General features: G+C 53.7%; 1 protein-coding gene across 1 annotated transcript in view; it reads left to right on the top strand.

Moving 5' to 3' along the window:
* The window catches only part of CRTAC1 (cartilage acidic protein 1), a 152,988-nt gene extending 144,419 nt beyond the window's left edge, over positions 1 to 8,569 (top strand). The window contains exons 12-15 of the mRNA XM_056120585.1: positions 4,147 to 4,292; positions 5,675 to 5,717; positions 7,743 to 7,886; positions 8,344 to 8,569. Of these exons, the coding sequence (XP_055976560.1) occupies positions 4,147 to 4,292; positions 5,675 to 5,717; positions 7,743 to 7,886; positions 8,344 to 8,462 (452 nt within the window). The 3' untranslated portion in view covers positions 8,463 to 8,569. The remainder of the gene's footprint in view (positions 1 to 4,146; positions 4,293 to 5,674; positions 5,718 to 7,742; positions 7,887 to 8,343) is intronic.
* Positions 8,570 to 22,682: the final 14,113 nt, after the last annotated feature.

The raw sequence follows: 22,682 nt of genomic DNA, 5'->3' as shown, positions 1-22,682 counted from the left end.
CAAGCACATTCACACACAATGTCACAAACACACTTACTCACAAGCACACACAAACATATGCTCACATACACCCACAGACTTACACATACACTTACATACTCAACACTCACATGCCCACGCACCCAAAAACACACTCACGGACACACAAGCTCACACAAACACACACCCCTTCTTTTTTTAGCTAATTGTTTGCAAGTGACTCAGAACTGCCTCCAAGCTCGCTGGTGCTCATTTAGGGAAGACAAATTCAGTGGGCCACGTAAAAATTGCTTTATTAAAGTGCAAAAATATTCCACCAACTGTATTCTCACCATCTGTCTTGCTCGTGATTCTGAAAAGCGCAGCTCTCGGTGCCTCCAGGGCCATTGTCCTTCAATCGCTGCCAGAGGCCACTCTCCAGTGCTCCTCACTTCATGTCCAGGGGCTTCCTGCAGCCCTCCCTGCTCCCCACCCAAACCGCTGCTCCCCTGGATGAAAGGGGCCACGGCCAGGGCAGCAACTGGCCAGTTTTCTGGGCATCTTCACCACCTGGCTTGGAACCTGGGTCTGTCTCTTTCCTGCCAAATCTCATAGCTCCCAACCCATCCCCCATATGATGCTAAGTCCAAGGACGGGAGGTGGGGAGGGGGGTCTCTGTAGAACAAAGAGCAGATATGAACCTTGAGGTAAGACCTGCCCTAGGGGGCCAGTGCCCCAGGGGAGCCAGTGCCATCTCACAGATAAGGTACTATGGTGGCTGACTTGGGTTCAATCCCCAGTACCCCATATGTCCTCTGAGCCCTGCCAGGTATGATCCCTGAGTTTTGAGCCAGGAGTAAGCCTTGAGCACCACTGGGTGTGGCCCCAAATAAACAAACAAAATTAACAAACAACAAAAAATATGGCATGCCCTAGCTGGGACACTAGTTGATTTGCTCCCCATCTCCAAGTCTCAGTGTCCTGGTCTCTTAAATGGACATTGTCAAACTAGAACCTTCCTCAGGGAGATACTGGAGGAACAAATGGGCAAATCCCCCGACTCGCTTAGTGGAGTTGGGGGTGATAAATCTTCTAGGACTGTCCTACAGTGAAAATCTTTTTTGGAGCTACAAGAGGCCACCAGACCGACCCAAGCGGTGACAGGGACAGATTGGGTGCATGTGCCTAGGGACCAGGGAGTGGCGTGCTGAGTCAGAGCCAGCCTCTGTGGCATGTGCCCTCCGCAGGCAGGAAGGAGGCCGGGCTCAGCTCTGCACTGCTGCGGCGTGCAGCAAACCCAGGATGTAAATTTCTGATTGTCTATGAATATTCGGCGACTCTTCCGAGTTATTTGTGGCACTTCAGTCAGGCTGGGTAATGTATTCATGGAGCTGTTCTGTTGGCTTAGGTGAGAAACATTTGCTTTTCTTTGTCTCCTTTTTTAAAATGGAAAATGTTTATTTTTCATGTTTGCCGCTGAACCTGGGAGCTATGCACCCTTAAAATGTTACATTTTCCCAAGACACACTACTTCAAAAACAGAAAAAGAGCAAAAAAAACCAAATATTATTATCCCATAGTTGTGCCCTCTCCCACCACACCCCCCCCCCCCCAACAAAAAAATAAAATGGTTGTGGCAGGAGAGAGTAGAGCTATAGAGTACGGTGAACACTGCAGCCCCAGAAGCAGTCAGAGGAGCCTGGGAGAGGGAGAAGAGGAACCTGGTGTGGGAGTCGCCCCCAGACCCCTAGCACGGTTGTGCCGCTCCCCTCTGACGCCGCCTCCAGTTGGTCACAGCTGGAGCGCCCGGGACATGCCAGTGAGAAGTCTCGGGGCCTGGGGCTGGAGGTGGGGCAGCGAACACCAAAGGATCCGGACTCAGACAGGACCAGGCAGCTACAAGATGTGTCTTCGAGATGCTGCAATGTAGATGACACTGCAGATATCACCGGAAATCAGAGACCGGGCCATGGGATAGCAGGGAAAGCAGCTTCTAACTCCACCTTGAGAGCGAACTTCACAGAGAACACTCAACGCAGAGATTCTCTGCCAAGTCTGGACGCGGCTTCCAGCCTTTTCTAAAGTACGGGCTCCCTCTCATCATGCAAATGTCTCCCAGGTCCTCCTCCACCCCTCAGGAGCCACCACTGTAGAATCTACTGGTGCGAGGCCTAACAGAGAGCACCTATGCATTTCACAGTGCTCTCCAGCCTCCCCTGTCATACTGGGGACTTCCCAAGGAGCTCAGGGGGCCCAGGGGCTCTGGGTGACACTCATGAGTGTCACCAAATACTTTAGATATCTCAAGGCCAGGGCCTGTGAATGTGGTGCTGGGGGACCATCAGACATCCCTGCATGTAAAGTAAGTGCCTGACCCCTGTGCTCCTTCCCTGTACCTCACTGGCTTTCTGGCAACACTTTTCATGAGGAGGCAAGGTGGCACACACATGTCAGTGACACGGCACTCCATTAGTCCCCAAGTGATGCTGGGATGCATGTGAGGGTGGCTGGCTCCAACTACCTGGTGGTTGATGGCAAGAGGCCTCTCCCCTCCCTCCTACCTGTACTGGGTCTGCCCCTTCCCCAGGTGACCCATGAGGAGTGGGCCTCTCTCTGCAGGGAAGATACAGCCCCCCCCCCCGTCCCCTCCCTTAGATCCATCACCATTAGCCTGACATGGCCACAGCGCAGGCCGATGTCCTTGCAGAGAGCTGCCACGGGCTTTGACAGTGATGCCCGGGCAGTGAGCCCTCTGTCCAGCCTGCCTCCGCCCGTCCCATGGCATGTCTTCTTGAGGATATGAGCAGGCAGCCCTGCCATCGGCTCTTGCAAACTGCCCAGCTCTGCTGAAGGCCCTTCACCTGCCAGTTCTTTATCACCCAGCCTTGATTTAGAGCTCAGCTCAGACGCCTTCTCCCCAGGAGCCTGGTCCTGGCCACCCTGACCAGACAGCATCCCCAGGGCCTCTTGGTGCCCCCGCCCTGCTGGACCTTCTTCCTGGAGCTTGTTCGTATGCAACAGCTGTTTGTTTGTGTCTGGCGGGGAAGGTCTCTGGGCACAGAAACATGCCCAGTGAGAAAGGCATCCTGGCTCTTGGGCGATGAACAGGGACAGAGAAACAAATACAGATGGAGAGGGATAGAGGGAGAGCGAGAGGGAGAGGCCAGGGTGGGGCTAGGGACAGAGCCCGAGCCGGGGTAGAGCCAGGGTAAGGAGGGGGCATCACATGCCCAGGAGCACACAGTAAGTCAGTGGCAGAGTTGGTATTTGTGCCCAGGTGTCTCAGGTGCCCACCCGCCACCATATTCTTTCTCACATACCGGGTCAGTGGTGCAGCCAAGATTTGAACCCAGGACTCCAAAGTCAACCGTTAACCACCATCTCCCTAAAAGTGACCTCACACTGAAGGCCCATCCCCTAGAATGCACAGTCTGGTGCTGTGTGGTCTGGTCTTTGGGGATATTAGCAATGCAGCCATTAAAGTGTGAGTTAGTTAAGGTCTGGAGAGATAGCACAGCAGGGAAGGCCCTGGCTTTGCACATAGCCAACCCAAGCTCAATCCCCAGTATCCCATATGCTCCCTCAAGCTCCCGAAGGTAAGTTCTGGAACTGTGTTGTCTGATCGGGGTGGAGGGTCCCTGAGCACAGAGCCAGGATAAAGGCTGAGCATCAGGTGTGACACCAAATTAATGAACAATTAAAGAAATTCAGTTTCTGGGACTGAAGTGATAGCTCAGCGGGTAGGGCGTTTGTCTTGCATGCGGCTGACTCGGGTTCAATTCCCAGCATCCCATATGGTCCCCTGAGCACTGCCAGGAATAATTCCCGAGTGCATGAGCCAGAGTACCCCTGTGTATTGCCGGGTGTGGCCCAAAAAGCAAAAAAAAAAAAAAAAAAAAGAAAAAGAAAAATTCAGTTTCATGCTCATCTGAGTCCCATTACCAGCGGCCAGTGGCCACCTGTAGCCATGGCTACTGTAGTGAGAAAAACAGAAGCTGGACATTTCCATCTGTAGAATGAGGCCCAGGACAGCACCAGCCCACGGACCTGATAAACCGTTTCACTGGCATCCCAAAGCATTGAGCATAGTGCCAGCCCTGTTGCGGGAATTTAATGGGTATGTGAAGGGTGAGGCTTCCACTGGGAAAGCTCCACTGGCCTCCCCTGACCCCTCTCCCCGCCTCGCAGGGAAGGACGAAGCAAGCAGTGTGGAAGTGACCTGGCCAGATGGCAAGATGGCCAGTCGGCGCGTGGCCAGTGGGGAAATGAACTCAGTGCTGGAGATCCCCTACCCCCGTGACGAGGACAAGGTTCAAGACCCAGCTCCTCTGGAGGTGAGTGAAGGGTCCAAGACCTCAATGTCAGAAGAGCAACTGCCATCCCCCACCCCAAGCCTGGAGGCTGAGGCTGGATCTCCAGAAACCTGCAGGCTTTGCCTCCAGAGCAACGGAAATCCAGCCAAGGGCAGCCTTCCCAGCAACACACACACACACACACACACACACACACACACACACACATCCAATGATGCACTCCTGCTTCTCACCCAGACCCTGGGCTTAATGCAGGGCAAGTCTTGGCGTACCCCTTTGACAGAGGAGGAAAAACCGAGGCCAGACAGAGAAGCCACCCTGACTGTCGAACCCAATATGAGCACTTTAAAGCCGGCCCCGGGTCCCTGCTTCCCCCTCGGCTCTTTCCACACCTCTGGCCAAGTGCTCAGGGCCCAGGTGGGCCGTGGGTGAGCTGCTCCTCTCAGGATCCCAGCCCTGACCGGCGCCCCTGGGTTGCAAAGCGCGGGACACTGATTAAGCTCCCACAGAAGAAGCAGCTTAGAGGAGGCTCAGCCCCAGAGCCCCAGGACGCATGTGACACCATATGGGAGCGGGGCACCGCTTCCCTAGAAGCCCCTCCCCACTCCTCGCTTGCTTTAGACAGTCCAGGTCTTGTCTTGGGTCCCCATCCCGCCCCAGGCTGCTGCTGCACCCCCCACGGGGCTGCTGTGACCTGTTCTTCCCTCCCTTTCTCCCTTCCTCCCTCCCTCGCTTCCCCTCCCTCCCTCCCTCTCGATCTCTGTCTCTCTGTCTCTGTCTCTGTCTCTCTGTCTCTCCCTCCCTCCCTCTCTGTCTCTGTCTCTCTGTCTCTGTCTCTGTCTCTCTCTCTCTCTCTCTCTCTCTCTCTCTCCAAACCCCAGCTGCAAAGCCTTTCGTTCACTCTCCCAGCAGGGAAGAGCACCCCTTAGGTCAGTGGAACTGCCCAGACAGTGGGGTCTGCAGGGTCTGGCAGAAGGGGAAAGGGGCTATGGGAGGAGAACAGGCCCCTCCAGGAGCACCTGCTAACTGCATCCTACTCTGAGCCCAGCAGTTGTGGTCTCAAGGGCACTGATGGAACCACAGGCTCTGCCAGCTGCCCCACAGGGGCCTGGAACCCACGTGAGGGGAGGGCAGGATGGAGCTGAGCCTGTTCTTGCTGTAAGTGCACCCCCCTCCCAGACGCCACACAAACACACCCTGCCCCACCACTGTCTCCTATTCTCTGAGTCAACTAGTCAGCAAGGGATCTGCAGGGGAGGAAACCACCTCCCCTCAGAGCTAAACTGACCAGTATTCCCTTGGGGAATTGCTGACTCTGGTGGAGTGGTGGCTGGGAGCCAGCTAGAGCTAGTGAACCTCTCCCCGCACCTAATCTCTCTCTCCCTCTCCCCCTTCCTCTGCAGTGTGGCCAAGGATTCTCCCAGCAGGAAAATGGCCATTGCATGGGTGAGTTGCCTGGGTCTCGGGACAAGGTGTGAACTCGCCCAGAGCACACCTGCTCCGGAGCTGGCTGGGCTGGGGATGCCGAGGTGGGACGGGGGGGAGTGTGCTGTTTGTCCCCAGGGAGGCACCAGATGCTTCTTCTGACTCACAGGGGCAGGGTGCAGGCAGCAGGCAGTCTCTCTGGTCTTCTGGGAATTGGTGGAGCTTCAGCAGGGGAGGGAAGGGGACCCGGAGACATACACAGGCGCCTCTGGAGGCAACAGTGGCTCATCTGGGCTCTTGTCTTCCTTGGAGAGCAGGTGACTTTAGTTTGGCCAACTGTAGGTAGCAAGCAGAGGGACTGGCGGCTACAGGCAGGCATGGCCAGGCACGGCCAAGGGGCATTGGAGTAAAATCCGCCCAGAGGGAGTCTGGCCCACGAATGAGGGTAGACCCCAGCATGCCCTGGATCCCAGCTCAAGGGGTCCAGTGACCTTCTGATGTCACCTGATGGCCTTGCAGTGGAGGCCATCAACCCTGGGTTCCAGCCAGTGCCTTCCACCATCACGGGAGCCAGCCACAGGGTTGGGCCAGGGGTTCTCCTGGCTGCAGCATGGGGGGCAGCATTTGCCCAAACTCCCTCTGCGAGTGCTCATCACCAGCTGTATACCCGGAGCTTTGAGGGTCCCATGGAGAGAGCCAGTGACCACAGTAAGGGAAGGGGCAGAGCAAGGGTGGTAGGGGTCGCGTGGGCTGTCGGAGACAAAGGGGAGCCCTGAAACTGCCCCTCGAGATGATACCCCAGAGAGAGCAAAGGACCAGGCTTAGAGCTGAGGAGTGACCGGGAACCCACCAGGCAGAGAGAGAAGGTGTTCAGAGGGAGGAGGCACTGTGGGGCTTACACAGGAGAGAAAAGGGAGGACTGAGACCCTGGGGGGAACCAGCCCCCACCCTACTGCTCCAAACATTGCAGAACATCTGTCCCCTGAGCGCGAGGACCCTGTCAGCTCACCAGATCTCACTGATACTGCCTTTTTTGACCCCGTCAGCCAGTGTGGGTCCCCCCTAGCCCCAGTTCCCCACCAGTGGAAGAGATGAGTTAAGCCCCTTGTACAAGGTACTCTCTGGGGACTGTTGTGGATGGACCTAGCGGTCAGGTAGAGGCCCTCACAGCCAAGACCTGGGTGAGAGGGTCTGGCCACAAAGATTCCCAGAGGACAGTGGGTGGGAGCAGGAAGAAGAGTGGGGACATCCAAGGCCATCCCACATGCCGGGGAGATCATAGGCCCCAGGCAGGGCTCAAAAGGGCCCGGACAGTTCAGTCCCAGGCTGCCATATGGGATAGTGACCTGGCGGGTTCTTGGGCTCTGTTTGGTTTGGGGCAGGGGAGAGCAAGGAGGTGACTTTACCCAGCCAGGCCAGGGTGGGGGTTACTCGGCCAAGTCCAGGGATAGTGCGGCGCCGGGGATGGAAGCCAGACTCCCATAAACAAAGCATGTGCTCAGCCCTTTGAGCTGTCTCCCAGACCCAGGCTCCTGTCTCTGGCTGTTGAACAGCAGGCTGGTGGGAGGGAAGACCAGGAGGCCAGCCAGGAGGAAGTAGCTGAAGAGGGTAGACTGACACTGGAGCGAGGGCCAAACTGGCAGGATCTGAGGTTAACTCATGTGCAGGGTCGGGAAGAAAGAGGACTCACTCGGGAGTGACTTTGGTGTTAGAGCAGCGGAGGCTTTGATTGATTCGAGGGGCAGAAAGGAGTAGATGGTCAGGAAACGTCTCAAGTTCCACCGAGGACAGATAGAATCTGAGAAGCGCTGTGAAGGATTCGTGAGTCTCGGGCACTAGAGGTTGTAGGTGCAGGTAGGGAGACTGGAATCCATCTGGAAAGCACCACCTAGACCAAGTGTGGTCAACAGAAACAAAGATCTAGGCCCAGGCCGGCACCCCAGTTGCAGGAGGAGGCCACTGCAGACATAGCAGCAAGGCCACACCATCACTGAGCCGGAACCCTGTCCCCGGGCCCCCCATGAGTGGCTCCCCTACCCCTTTCAGACACCAACGAATGCATCCAGTTCCCTTTCGTGTGTCCCCGAGACAAGCCCGTGTGCGTCAACACATATGGAAGCTACAGATGCCGGACCAACCGGCGGTGCAGCCGGGGCTTCGAGCCCAACGAGGATGGCTCGGCCTGTGTGGGTGAGTGGGGCCACCTCTGTCAGGAGCCAGGGATTGTGTCTCCATTGGAGGGACCCAGGGGGGCCCACATCAGTACGTCCGGCCCCTTCTCCTGGTGGATGGGCTTCCCTCACCCCCTCCAGCGGGTCTCCAGTGAACATCGGACACCAGACAGACGCGTGGAGAAGCCCCTCCACTACTGCCCCATTGGAAGGGCCCCTGGGTACTGTCCTATTCTCCTGGGACCCTTCTTTTATTGTCCCCTTCCCACATTTCTTAAGACAAGGGTTCCTACCTTAAGTTCAGCCCGTCTTTTCCAGGTATATAGACTAGCTCCGACTACTAGTGGTGTCCAGATTTCTGAACTGGTATTTCTCTTCTTCTTCCCACATTTTTCCCCCACCCCGCCCCTCTCTCTCTTTCCACCCTCTTTCTCTTTCCTCCATCTGTCTCTCTCCCTGCCCCTTCCTTTCTGCAGCTCAAGTGGCCTTTTTAGGTAGGTATCCTTCTGCCGCCTTTAGAATCTCTGAGCCTCTCTCTCGGGCCTTATATCTTTCTCTAGGCCTTGGACTTTGCCTTCAGTTATATGCACTTTAAATCCTGTCAATAAAGGAAAAAAAAAACTGACAACCTTTGTGGAAAACTAAATCTCTCCCACTACCTGTCTCTCTCCACGCCCAGTAGACTCGGTTCTGCTGTGTGTGTGCCTGTGAATGGGGGTGGCCATCTTTGAAAAGGGAAGTTTGAGAGATGATATTTGTGTGACCTTAGCTGTTTGTGAAGCCTTTCTTTGCATGTTTTCTGAGAAAACAGAAAAGGAAAGTCTGCCCTATACACCATCCTGCCTCACTCGCTCCTTCGGAAGAATCAAGAGAGTCCCAACTTTTCTGTGTTCTCTGGTGTCGCCCCGGTATTAGTTTGCCCTTAACAAAGATGGCGCCCTTGCCGTGCTGGCTCTGTTGAGTCAAAGCTCCAGGTGCCTGCTGGTTTGGCCTGTGCTGCTTCTGCTCTGTGCACCGTGACTTCCTGTGGTAGAGAAAAGTTTAATCTGGACTGGTGCTGATGGTGGGAGGGGAAAGGGGTGCTCCTTTGGGAGATTGGATAAAAACATTAAAGTCTGAACTTGCCAAGCCTTCCAGCCTCTTTCTGGAGAAATCGTGCCAATAAACTCTCTGCTGGATATTGGTTCCTGGCTGGAGAAGACAAATGTGTTGGGGTGAGTAGGGGCTGCATTAGCAACAGTTTTTCCATCATGGGGTAGAAACTGCTCTGAGATCAGGAGAGTCAGGCCCAGACATGAGCAGGGGTATTCACATTCAGGGGGGCTGGGCTGCAGCCAGACAGGGGAGAGAGGGGGGTTGATGGGGAGAAGCCTCAGGCCCTTTTCCCTGGAAGAAATCACTTCTCCACTCTGGGTCTTGCTTTCCTAATTCTAAATGATAAGAGAGTTGGGCAGGAGCATTCCTAAGAACCCTTTTCCTTCTGAGACGCCACAGTATATACCTGGAGGTGGGCAGGACGCATCTCTGGATGCCTTGTCTTCTGGGAAGACCAAAACTGAGCAGCTCCCATAACCAGAGCATCGTCTGGGGATGATGTAAGGCCAGAGAACAGTTGCATGCCAGCCTCGGGAGTGCTGTTTCCTTATCAATCCCAGATCTATTCTACAAGTAGGGGCAGAGTTGCCCCCAGATATAATAAAAGCACACTCAAGAATGCAGCAAACCTTTTAAAACCATATTTAACAAAAAAACACCTACTACTTCCTGATATCCCAATAACACTAACAATAAATCACAAATATTAATTCCTCATAGCTTGTGCCATTTTTATGCTCGGAACAGAAGTCTAAATGAAAAGTTCAAAAATAAAAACAGCGACAATTTCACAGAAAAAGCACAGACCCGCTTAAAAATCACTTCACTTCTGCAAAGCCCACCCCTGGGTGTTGATGTAGAATAAAAGATGTGAAAGGACCCAGAAGCACCACGAGGCTCAGACAGAGTGATCAGCCCAAGGGCACGGGACCAGCTATTGCCAAGCTAGCAAGGGTTCCTACAAGTCAGTGACAGCAGACAGTCCTATCCCTGTCACTCTGAAAGTCACAGCCTTCTGAGAGACCAGCAAGGGGATCCATGACATTGAGATAAGTTACCCACAGAGGCAGTAGTTCCCGGTGCAATGGTCAGCAACAGGATAACCCTTAACTAGCCCCCCCCCACACACACACACACAGAAGAAGAAGCAATAAAGGGCAGGACAGCTGGCAAGGTAGCCGCATGGTCAAAAGACCTAGAATGACAGACACGCCCAAGAAGGCCTCAAAAGTCATGACCGTGACTCCTTGCACTTCGGGTTTCATGAATGTGCACCTTGGGGCACATTCCTGTCATTCTGTGGATTGGGGGGGTGGCATCACAAGAGGCCCCAACTGCTAAGGACACAACCAGAGCTGCCCATGTCCAGAGCGAGATGACCTTACAGTCGTTCCTTCATGCAACAGATTTGGTTACGCATCTCGTATGGGTCAGCTGCTGAGGTCAGCACTAAAAAAAGAGTTTGGTAAAGAAAGGTGACATGGTCGCCACCATCCCTACACTGCCTTGAGCCAGTGTATGGGGTAGGAGGGGGACATCGAGGGGCTCTCTAAAGAGTCTAGCTAGGTTCTTGCATTGTAGATAAGAAAGGAAGCTCTAGGCCAGAGAAGTCATAGGAGGGTTAAGGCACAAGCCTTGCATGTGGTAACTCCAGTTTGATTCCCGACACCACACGATCCCCGAAGCATTGCTGGGCGCAGCCTGGAATCTCCTGAGTACCCTGCAGGGGCCAAGTGATTCCTGGCAGCACCACATCCTCAGGCCCTTGCATTGACCAAGGGCTCAGCTGGCTGACTATCAATAAGTCAGGCGTCAGGGCCAGGAAGATGGCTCAGGGGCTAGAGCACATGCCATACATCCTGGAAGTCCCTAATTTGATCCTCAACACTGCGTGCCACCACCACCTCCCTAGAAAAAAGAAGGAAAACTGTGACTGTCTGCAAGCACTCACTTGTTCGTGCGGTTGTTCAACAAACATTCGCTAATACCCATGGCTGTGACAAGCGTGGGTTTCTCTCTTGGGAAACATGACAAGGTCCCTCCAGGAAGGGGGTCAAGCCCCTGCCCCCAAAATGTTTGTGTTGGCATAAATATGAGGCTAGAAGACAAAGATGGCAGGCAGGTCCTCAATCAACTCATGAAGGGTCCTTCTTGCAGCCAGTGCGTCAGCAGTCTGTGTTGTGCAGTGGTTGGCACCTCCAATGGGTGTTACCTCCACAATGGCCACCCCCTCCACGAGCCAGCCTCGGAGGTCCCATTCCCCACAATCTTCCATGTCTCCCTCCTCTGAGCCCAGGTGGCCCAAACCCTTCCTTCCCCTTCAGCACTTAGCCCACCACCTTTTCTCCTCGCTATTCCCCACCCAGGTTGCACCCAGGGGTCCCGCTGAGCTAGAGTCAGAAGGGCAGGCGTCATCGGGGTCTGACAGGTCATGAGAGGGTCTGGGCAGCTTTGCCCAACAGAGCTTCCCGAGTTCCAGAGAAGCCCAAGAGGAGGGATGGTTTTCTCTATTTTATCCAAGAAGGCTTCTCTCCCGGGAAAGTTCCCACCAAATAATTAAGAGTGAGTCTGGACTGCACCCCAGGTCTTTACACTAATTGCCCCTGCCCCCACCACCACCCGCAGAGGAAGATCCTGTCACCAGCCCAGTTGTACAGAGATGCTGAGTGCTCTGAGTTGTACAGCCAAGCCAGACTTCATGGGCCTGAGCACCGCGCCCTCTCTCCTTGGGGGTACCAGCCACAAAGACACAGCTTCTCATGATACTCGGGGCCCAGGCTGTGGTGGGAAGGGGGAGACGGAGGCCTCATAGGCCTGAGATCTGAGGGTCTCCCGGCCATGTGCCCACTGTGAGCCGAGATGACCATGCTTGAGCCTGCTGGCCCAGCCCTCGCTGCCACAGGACCGACGGTGAGCCGTCCACAGAACCAGCGCTGGCGTCCCTCGGTCACCAGTCCTGCTCTGGGGAGGTGCCATTCCGAGGGCCAGGAGTCTGATCATGTGTCACTCTGGCTGCGATGGCCCCCTCTCAGGGTCCGGGCATCACCCCCAGACCGGCCACCCTGGACTTCACTCCCCGCCACATCTCCATCCCGCTTCCAAACGAGGCTGCCGGTCATCTCTGTTGAGTCAGGAGGCTTGAGGGGGAGGAGGCAGGCGAGGACTCATTTACTCTCGGTGCCAGCTGGACTTTTCCCAGCACATTCCAGGCTGACGGTGCCCCTGGACTGAGCAGAGTCCCTCCCGCCGCCGTGCCTCCCCGGGGGGTCAGCTGTCATCTCTCTTCTCCTGTGACTGCCCCAGCCTCGTCCTTCTGAGGCTCATGTGGCATCTCCTTAGCAACAGGCCCTCCTGGAAGGAGGGAGGAGGCAGGCGAGGGAGAGGAAAGGGCTGGATGGTGCCTCGGAGGCTGCCCAGCCCCCTCCCAGCCTGTCCTCACAGGGCCCCGCTGGGCCAAGGGGAGGCACCGAGAAGGAGCCGCAGGAAGAGATATGGCCTCCTGACCAGAATGCCTCGGCAGCCGAGAGCTCACACTGGTGTCGCTGCGAATCCTCACCCGCCTCCCTTTTCTGAGATAAGTGTGATTGGCCTGTTTTCTCACCCAACAGGCTGACGCTGCACAGAGACAATAAGATGCTCAGGGTCATAGGCCGAGTTAAGTAGCCACAGCTAGAATTCAGACAGAAGTGTCAGTCTCCGGGGCACTGACAGCTGGTGGTGTCCGCTGTGCTGGTGTGGCCCTTTGAGGGCTTGATACAGCTCTATGACCGGGGAGGGACCCCTGGGAGCACAGACCACCCCTCCAAAGGTGCACAGGAAGGAAAGCATATGTGTCACGGGGCACGTGCTTTGGGCAGACCCCCAACTTGGGCAAGTCAGGAGTGCTGGCAGGATGCCCACTGGACAGTGGTCAGTCAGGATGAGTCTGGTTGAGAAACTGGCATTTGAGCCAAGACATAAAGCAGGTAGCTGTTCTTGACCCTCTGTTTCCTTGTCTGTAGAATGAGGTTTACCTGCCTCCTGGCGTTGTCCTATTAAACAAGATGATAGAAAACATGGAGTGGTGGGGCTGGAGGGATAGAACAGTGGTGATGGTGTTTGCCTTGCACGTGGCCAACCAGGTTCGTTCCTCAGCATCCCGTATGGTTTCCCAGCACTGCCAGGAGTAACCCCTGAGCATCACTGGGTATGACCCAAAAAGAAAAAAAAACACTTGGCGTGGCACCTGGCACATGAGTATCCCCGGATCAATTAGAAATGAATTAACACTAGTCAATCGCCAAGTTTAGGCTGGCCCCCACGCCCGTCCATCAGCCTCAGCACCCTCTGCCTCAGCCCCCACAGCGGGGGTCTGCAGAGAGAGCACGAAGGGCATGGGGCAGCCATGCACAGGGAGCCCCAGGCAGCACAGGACCCCAAAGAGCAAACAGAACCAGAAAGCAAGCAGCAAAGCAAACCTTCCTGGGGCCTGGGCCCGGCTGCTGTCCTCTGCTTAGGTCCCACGCTGTGCCCTGTCCAGAGAGAATAAAATCATAAAACAAGGTCAGCAGAGGTAGAGCGTGGGGCTGACCGGGCTGCACAGGGCTGGCAGCGGTCATCAGGAACGAGCAGGCTAGCGTGGAACTCAGCACACAATCCCTCTGGAATACTGATCCTTCCATTCCGAGGGAAAGGGTCTCCTCCTTTGCCATCCTTCTCAGAGGTGGAAACTGAGGGCTGACAGGGAGTGGTCACCTTCCCGGGCACCAGAGCAGGGCCAAGGCCACGGACTCCTGCCTGCTCCTGATTGTTCCTTCCTCCTTGCGTGGCTCCTGCCTGGAACCAGGCCCCAGGTGCTCCCCGCCTGCTTCTCCTCCAGCTCGGGCATGCTGGAAGCTCTGTTGCCACGGCCCAGTCCCGACTGGGGGCGGCCGGTCCTCTCAGCATTCTTGAGACAGAAGCAGCATCGGGTGAGGGCCGCCAGGGTGCAAGGAACTGTCCTGGACCGTGGGCCACAGAGTCGATGAATTGCTGAGTGAAGGCCGCAGGTACAGCTATGGGTCCGAGGAGGGAAGTGTGGGCAGGGTCAGCAGCACTGGGCAAGGGGGGCAGGACAGAGAGAGGTCTGGTCCCCCACACCCTCAACCCCACCTGCATTCCTGTCAGTAAAGCAAAGTCTGGGTGCCAGAATCAGTCCCAACAGTATTGTCCCTTCTCCTTCAGTCCCAGTCCCAGAGCAAGCATTTGTCCCCAGGAATCATTCATGCACCTCTCTAAAAGGTCCTACCAGCATAAAAGATCCTGGGAAGGAAGAGAGGTACCCCACCCCAAGTTCCCCACATCTGGCAGAAACTGTAGCCAGGAGGAGCAAGTTTCGGCGAAAAGAAGGAAGATCAACCCCACATCCAGACTCTCCTCCACTTGCTTGGGGAATCATAGTCCCAATACACCCGCAAAATGGAAACTATTGCAAGAGGCAAATGCAGTGAACACACCTCCGCTCCGTTATCATTTAGCCTGGTCTCCCTGCCCAGAGCCACATAACCCGGACAAACGCTGCCACGGAGACTCCTCTGCAGGAAAGCGTTCCTGTAATTGGCGGGAGGCTATAGTGAAAGTGGAAGAGAGAAGACTGCCCCATTCCGAGTCCCAAGTGCAGTTTTTACTGAATGTGTATGTCTTTGGCACCATCATTAAGCTGAAAAAAGCCCTAAGTCGAATCATCCTAAGTCAGAGACCATCTGTCTATCCTCCGCACTTGCGAATCCCCAGGGTTCCAGATTTACAAGCCTGTGAGGCAGACACCGAGGAGGGAGAGAGAGGAAGCCCAGGAAGGCGCAATGCTTCATTCACCCCTACAAGGTGAGCTTTCGTTGTTGAGGTTCTTCTGTTGTTTTTAACTGATACAGGTTTAGAGGCAGTGTCTGTTTTAAGAGCACGGCTTCATATCTCTTCAAAATGTATGCTAACATGCTCGATTCGACAGCACATATACCAAAATATATGCTAACACAGGTTGGAGAGATAGTACAAGGATTAAGGTGCTTACCTTGCACGTGCCTGACCCCAGTTTGATCCCTGAGCACTGCCAGGAGTGAGCCCTGAGCATGACTGGGTGTGCTCCCCACAAAAAAAGTCCCGAACTAAATAGTAGTAGCTAATATAAAAACTAACATCACTAGTTTAGATGGATTAAAGAGTTGGATATTAGACCTCAAATCTGGTGCAGTCCCAAGTACCCACATGCTCCACGGGGTCCCCTTCACCCTTTCAAATCTCCCCCACCACCCCTGGTTGGTAGCCTCAGTTCCATTGCTTTGTTTCTTTATGTCCCACATGTGAATAAGATCATCGGTATCTGTCTTTCTCCTTTTCATTTGTTGTGCTTAACGTGACACATTTTAATTCCTCCCATGTTTTCATAAGAGGCAATATTTCATCCTTCCTAAGTCTCGTGTGCCTATGCTGGCCCTTCTTCGTTATCCACTCACCTGTGTCGGACCCTTAGGCGGTTTCCTGGTCTCAGTTGCTATAAATAGCACTGCGGTAGATGTATGTGTGCATAGATCTTTCCAAATTAGTGTTGGTGTGCTCTTCAGATAGATGCCTCCGAGTAGAATTGCTGGTCACATGTGGATCTACTTGTACTATTTTGAGAGTGCTCCATACTGCTGGACCAGTTTGCATTCCCACCAACAGCGTGGGGGTCTCCTTTATCACCCACATGCCCACCAGCACTTGTTACTAAGGTTTTTGTTTTGTCTTGTTTTGTTTTTTATATATATATATATAAAATAAATAAAGAGATATATATATGCTGCTCTTACTGGTGTGAGTTGATAGCTCTTTGTCACTTTGATATGCAGTTCCCTGGAAAGAAGCAGCAATGGGCATTTTTTTCACGTGCCTATTGGCCGCTGCATGTCTTCTTTGGTGAGGCTTCTGTCTGATTCTTCTCCCCATTTTTATGGGGTTGTTTGCTTTCTTGTTGTTGTGTTTTACAAGTTCTATATTTATTTAGATATTAGCCCTTTGTCAGATGTACGGGGTGGGAATATTTTCTCCCATTCGGTTGGGATGTCTTTTCATTTTGATGATCATCTCTCTGTGCAAAAGCCTTTTAATTGGATGTAATTTCATTTGTTTACTTTTGCTTTTGTTTCCCTTGCTGTTGGAGTCCAATTCCCGGAGACATCACTGAAGCCAATATCATGGAATGCTTTGCATATGTTTTCTCCAATGCATTTTGTGGTTTGAGGTCTAATATCCAACTCTTTAATCCATCTAAATTAGCGATGTTAGTTTTTATATTAGCTACTATTATTTAGTTAGAGCTTTTAGATCCAAAGCCTCACTCACGTGCTGTCATGCCACATTTGTTCCAGAGAGCAGGTGTAGGAGCCCTGAGGTACGACTCTGCTGCCCTCTCTCGTGGCTTGCTTCTTTCCATCTATCCTTAACATGTTCTCTTCAACCTGAGATTCTGAAATCAGACAGAACCCAGCCTTGAGTCCCAGACTACCACCTTCTCACCTCTCATCCTTCATCCACATCACCTCTCATCCTTCATCCACATCCTTCATCCACAAAAAAACAAGTACAGCAATCTCAGAACTGGCGTGAGCAGCATCCACGTAGAACACAGAAAGCATTCAGCTCTGAGCTTGATATAACACGGGCATTATCATACAATCTGTTCCGGGCCCCCTCACCTCCTCCATCCATGTCTGGCAAGGCCTGGTTTTACAACAATCCATAAGTCATTAGCCGATGTGATGTTAGACCTATAAGAATCCTCCCCAGCCAGACACATCCATCACTCAGAGTTACAAATGCCGAGTTCATCCAGGGAACAGGTTTCACAGCATCTTCCCTTCAAAAACAGCCCAGTTCCTGTATTAAGATCCTCACCTGGGAACACAGGACCCATCAGTACCCATCCATTCCCTGCCTCTCCCGGGCCCATGAGCATCTATCTCTAGCTGGACAGGTTCCACACTCAGCTCTGAGCCATCAGTCATCTCCTGAGACCCAGCTTCTCTCTATTCCTCCTCTTATCTATCCATCTGCCCATCCATCCACCCATTTTATATCACCCCCTAGGCTCCCGGACCAGGACTTCACATGCAGGGTCCTCAACCCACACTGACCTTCTCGCTCAAATAATGGCACAGGGAGCCCTTGACAAGGGGTCAGTAGGGTCAGGACACCTGTGTCCTCCTCTCCTTCACCCAGGACAGGGGGAGACTGAGCAGACCCACAGGATCACACTGGGGGGGGTGGTCCTTAATGCAACAGGTGGCCTAGGTCACGGCCTCAATCCTGTAACTGAGTTCATCAATGATCACTTGCAGCTGAGTTCGGTGGTGGCCACTCGATGATCCACATCTACCTGAGCCATTTCTCAGTGACGTGCAGTCCCCAGGGCCTCAGGGTTTCTTTTCTCTTTCTTCCTGTTTGCCCTTTGCGCTGACAGGCGCTTGGTGCTGAAAAGAAGACCTCTCCCCAGGGACAGAGGGAAGGCCATTCCCATGGACAGGGGGTGTCCATCCTCCATTTCTGGGACCTTGCTTAGCCCTGCTTTTAGACAAAAGCTGGGAACAATCGTTTTGCCATTACAGAAATCAGTCACTTGAATTGTTCCTAAATACCTAGCCTCTCCGTGCTCCTGTCGTGCTAAGTTTTCCGTGTTTGCATTTGCCTGTGTGCCTCTCTCTGGGGCTGGAGTCTGTCTTTATGAGGCTCAGGTAGGACAGATGCTTCCGGGGCACTATGACGCCTTGTGGCAAAATGAGCGCAGTGCCTGGAGTCGGGGATTCTGGCTCCAGTCTTTACTTTGACACTTCCTGCTGAGGACACTTGTCAGGCTAACTAACCACCTGGAACATCCGTTTCCTCCTGTATCACGAAAGATTTCAAATAGAACTACCCACCAGAGTATCCGAGAACTAAATGGAATAATAATGTCCATGAATGTTCCTGGCATATATTAAGGAAGCAGTGAACCCTTGGATAAATATCTGTTTGTTCTGCGCAAGAGTCTGAAACCTGACTATAAATCCATATCATGAGGCCACCGTATAATGAGGTCTTCGTGTATCTTCAGCAATAACAATCATACCTTACATTGGAGAAACAGATTATCATTTACCAAGATGCATCCTCCTAATGTTCTCATTTTACAAATGACAAAGGCGAGGCTCGGGGTAGCTCCGCGAATTGCAGGGGCCCCGCTGCTGCCCTCGGTGATCCTTCATAGCCCTACTCCTATCCCCTCCTCCCTGCTTCAAAACCACAGGTCCCGGGCCAGCTCCCCGGCGATGCTCGCCGCGTTCTGCCGTGGGGCAAATGCTGGAGTGACAGGTCCTTTGAACAGCCTCTTAGCTGAGACGCTGGGAGCTCATCACAGGCTGCCAGGAGAGGCAGGCCTCCGCTGAGATGTCACCCCAGAAGGGCCCTGGGGAGCCCCCAAAGGCCAGACTCGGAAGGAGAGTGAACCCCTGACATCACAGGCTCCTCCTCATGCCGAGCACATCCGCAACAGTTCTCACTGATGCCCCCACACGGGTGGTTCTCAGCCTTCAAGGGGAAGTCCTGTAGCTCTCTGACACCCCACTGGAAGCTGCAGACTCTGCCCCCTGGTAAAGTGGCCTTGTTGTTGCATACAAAGAGGTCAAGGTTAAGAGCTCCGGGTGAAAATCTGGGCTGTGTTAAGATTCTCTTAGACTAAGGGTCTTCTCTTTTAGATTTTCCATTCCTCACCATATTAAATATTGTTAGATATATTCACAACCCACATTACTCACGCAACACTCACACACACTTATACACACACTCATACACACACAAACACACACACACACACACACACACCTACACACACCTACACACATTTACCCACGAGTTGAATTGCAGTTGACTATTTGTCATGATGATATATTTTGTGGCCATGGAATAAAACTTTTCGTTTTCATTTCTTTGTTTTCTCTTCCTATGTTTGAGCCAATAAATTTTTGACAGTAAAATTTATTGAAATGCATCATACATACTGAAAAAATAGATCTTAAATGGTTAGCACCTAATTTTTTTTAAAAAAATGAGCATGCATGAGAGCCACACTTTGGGAGTCCCCAAAGGGCCCTGTGCCCCCTGCAGTCACTGGCCCCGTGTGGGGTTGTCCCAAGGCCTGATGCCAGTCACTGGTTGGAACTTGACCATCAGTGGAACCATAAGGCCCTTGTTTACTTCGTGCCTGGCTGTCTCTGTAGAATCTCAGAAGCATCCATCTGGGTCTCGGTCATTTTCAGAGGCTGCGAGAGCTTCAGAGCTGCAGGTAGCATCAAAGACAGAGGTTCTAGACCTTGCCTTCACCCTAGAATCACCATGGAAATTTTCAAATCCCTGAGTCTCAAGGTGCACCCCAGAACAATAAAACCAGAATATTTGGTCACAGGACCAAGCCTGAGAAGATTATCTTGAACCCCCAGCATATGGGGGGAAACTGCAGCTCCAGTTGCTCCAAGATCCGGAAAGCCAATCCTTCGTGAACGGGGACATTTTCTCCACCCTTGGTGAACAGAAAAGCCCAGAAAGTTCTTCCAGAGCTGTGGAGAAAGGTGAGGTGTCCCAGGCTGCTGAGGAATCCGCCCACCCCACCCCCGAGAAAGACAGCGTGCTCTAGGACTGGCCATAAGGAGAAAGGGGCACCAGCAGCTAGACTTCGTGGGGGCCCCAATACCTCCTGGATACAGGAAAGTCCTTGAAGTGGGGAAGGGCTGCCAGATTCCCGGTTGGGGGATTTTCAGCACTGACTCAGGTCTGAGTCCCGGGTGCAGCACACAGTTCTACCACTCGGCGGCGCCCCGAGCTTCTGTAAACCTTGTGGTATCACACAGCTCTGGGCCTCGGAAAGCCAGGCAGGAGTCAGGTGGCTGTGCAGGTGGGCGGGGATAGGGGAGCACAACCACCCAGAGCTTCTCAGGGGCTCAGCCTGGCCAAGGCGGCACAGTGTATCTCTGTTCCTGAGGTCTGATGGGGTCTGGCTGGTGTGTGTGTGTGTGTGTGTGTGTGTGTGTGTGTGTATGTGTGTATGTGTGTGTGTTTGTGTGTGAGTGTGTGTTTATGTGTGTTTGTGTGTATGTGAGTGTGTGTGAGTGTGTGTGTGTTTATGTGTGTGTGTTTATGTGTGTGAGTGTGTGTGTGTTTATGTGTGTGTGAGTGTGTGTGTTTGTGTGTGTGTTTGAGTGTGTGTGTGTGTGTGTGTGTGTGTGGTGATGGTGGAGGTGGGGAGGTGGGCGTGCAGGGACATGGCTGGGACCAGCTGGGTATTGAGAGAGGTCACCTCCCCCGCATCTGACCCTGACAGACAGCAAACCACGCCTAAGCCGACTTTCCCCCACAGACTAGGGTGCCCCTGTGGGCACCACAGGTCCTGGGGCGCACAGCCCACCCACATTCCCGTGATGCCCTGGGCTTGGGCGGCAGCAGACCTCCCTCAGAGCCAGCTCAGGCACAACTCCAAGCCCTCCCTGGAGAGTCTGCCAGGTCCTAACCCGAGGAGGCCGAGACCCTCGAGCTGGAGCTCCGTCTTCCCTGCAACTCAGAGGCAGAGCAGGCTCAGCTGGGAGAGTCCCAGCAAGCTCCTCCGTGTGTGTGTGTGTGTGTGTGTGTGTGTGCGCGCGCGCTGCCTCAGGCTCTGCATCTATAAAAAGGGATAACAGCCCTGTCCATGGCAGGTGATTGTGTGGACTGAACAGCAAATTATGGAGCGTCTTCACCCAGAACCTAGTGCTTGGCACATAGTAAGAACTGGAAAAAAGATGTTTGTTACTATTATTTATTCTTTCTCCTATTGACGTGCCTGGAAGGAGTGAATGGCCTGAAGGCGTCGCACAGCCTGTGCTGGGACAGGTTGGAGCAGAGGCGAGGCAAAGATCCCGCTGCTGACTGCAGTCCAGGCCGGCCTGAAGGGTAGCCCGGACCCTGTTCGGGGACCCACAGGGGATTCCCCTCCACCCCACCCAGCAGCTGGGCCACCGCCCCTCAGTCCAGAGGTACCGTTTGTTTTGTTGTTGTTGGGCCACACACAGCTGTTCTCGGGAGCTGCTCTGTCCCCCGGATCAACATGTTGGGGATCGGGCAGTGCTGGCCATTAACCCTGGGCCTCCCACGTGCAGACCCTGCTCTGTCCATTGAGCTATGACCACAATCCCATGCTTTTATTATTTCCTTTTGAGCAGAGCCTCATACATGCAAGGCAATGGGAGGCCGTGGTGTTATCTTCTCAGCCCGAGGACCCAAGTATGTGATCCTGGAGGGACAATCTAGGCCATGCCCATGTCCCAGAGAGCACCAGGCCAGGAGACCGTGGGTCTCTACCTGGCATTATGTGGTGGGGAGCAACTCACTCCCCCTCTGTGGGTCTCCATCCGCCCCTCTAAGATGAGGGGGCTCATTCAGGAGATTGTTAAATCCCTTCTCTGCTCTAGAGTATAGTTTTAGCAATGTGGCAGGTGCTGAGTCAGCGTTAGTTTTCTAAGACCCTTGACACACACTTAGTGTCACGTGACCCCGGTGACTCGGACCCTAACAGGTCAACCAGGTTAGAGTCAAGAAATGGGTACTGATCTAAGTAGTAATTGCTCACTTTCCACCTGAAAAGTGGAAATTACAGCAATTACAGCAAGTCCAATGCGCTTCTTCACCCACAGCCCATGACTCACACCAAGGTTCTAGATTATTGGGTCCAGTGTCTGCCTCTTCTCTAGACCACAAGCTCCCAGGCAGGGCCCCTCCAGCCACGTCCAGCCCCCTGCCTTGTCAGGATGTGTTCGGGCCATCTGCATGGGGGTCCTCCGTGATCCTGGGTCACAGGAATGGCCCCATTCCTATCGATGGGGAGAAAAGCACCAGAGCCTCAGCTATGTACATTCCTTTTATTGGAAAAATGAAGTCACAGACAAAAATGGGCACCTTGTCACCCAGGCCCAGCTGCCCTGTGGGCTGGGAGAGGTCCAACCACGCCCCATCCCAGCCACATGGAGGCTGAAAGTGAGAGGGGGAGGGGAGGAGGGATGGCCACGGAGTGAGTCCAGGTATGGGGAGGAAGTAGTGGAGCTCAGCAGGCTACAGCTGTCCTGAGGGGTCCTTGGGCTCAGGGGCTGGGCCCACACATACACACACACACTCTCTCTCTCTCTCTCTCTCTCTCTCTCACATCTCTGGGTGCACCTCTTCTTCTCACAGCTCCTCTTTGGTTCCAGAAAGTTCTGTGCAGTCACTAAACTTCCATATCCAGACAGCTCAGGCAGGCAGCCTCCTTCTGGCCATCTTCAGAACACCCAGGTGGGCCCTCAGCGGCCAGGCCTCATTGGCCCAGTGGCCCTTGTTCCTTTCCAGGAAGAAGGGAGCCTTTTTCCTATGGGCTTTCTTGGACTGTCCCTGGGTGCCCCGCCCATGCACCTCGCCTGAGAGTCCTCATCCCAGAGCCAAGCAGGCATCATCTGCAGTGTGAGAAGGCCTCAAGGGGGGGAACGCTGCCTGCATAGAACCCCCGCTTCAAGGTAGACAGTAGAGTCAGAAGGTGAGAGACCCAAGCTGGCAGCCCCCTGGAAGGGGGTCAAGGGAATGGGGACTTTGATTTATAGGGGTACAGGCTGGCCCACACAGGAATGCAGAGATGGACCCACAGGAACCGCAGCGCAGGGATTCTGCAAGCAAGCAAGCTCACACACCTCTTACG

Source organism: Sorex fumeus, unplaced genomic scaffold, assembly GCF_029834395.1.
Source record: "Sorex fumeus unplaced genomic scaffold, SorFum_2.1 ptg000043l, whole genome shotgun sequence".
Lineage (NCBI taxonomy): Eukaryota > Metazoa > Chordata > Mammalia > Eulipotyphla > Soricidae > Sorex > Sorex fumeus.
This window is presented reverse-complemented; position numbering and strand designations above follow the sequence as displayed.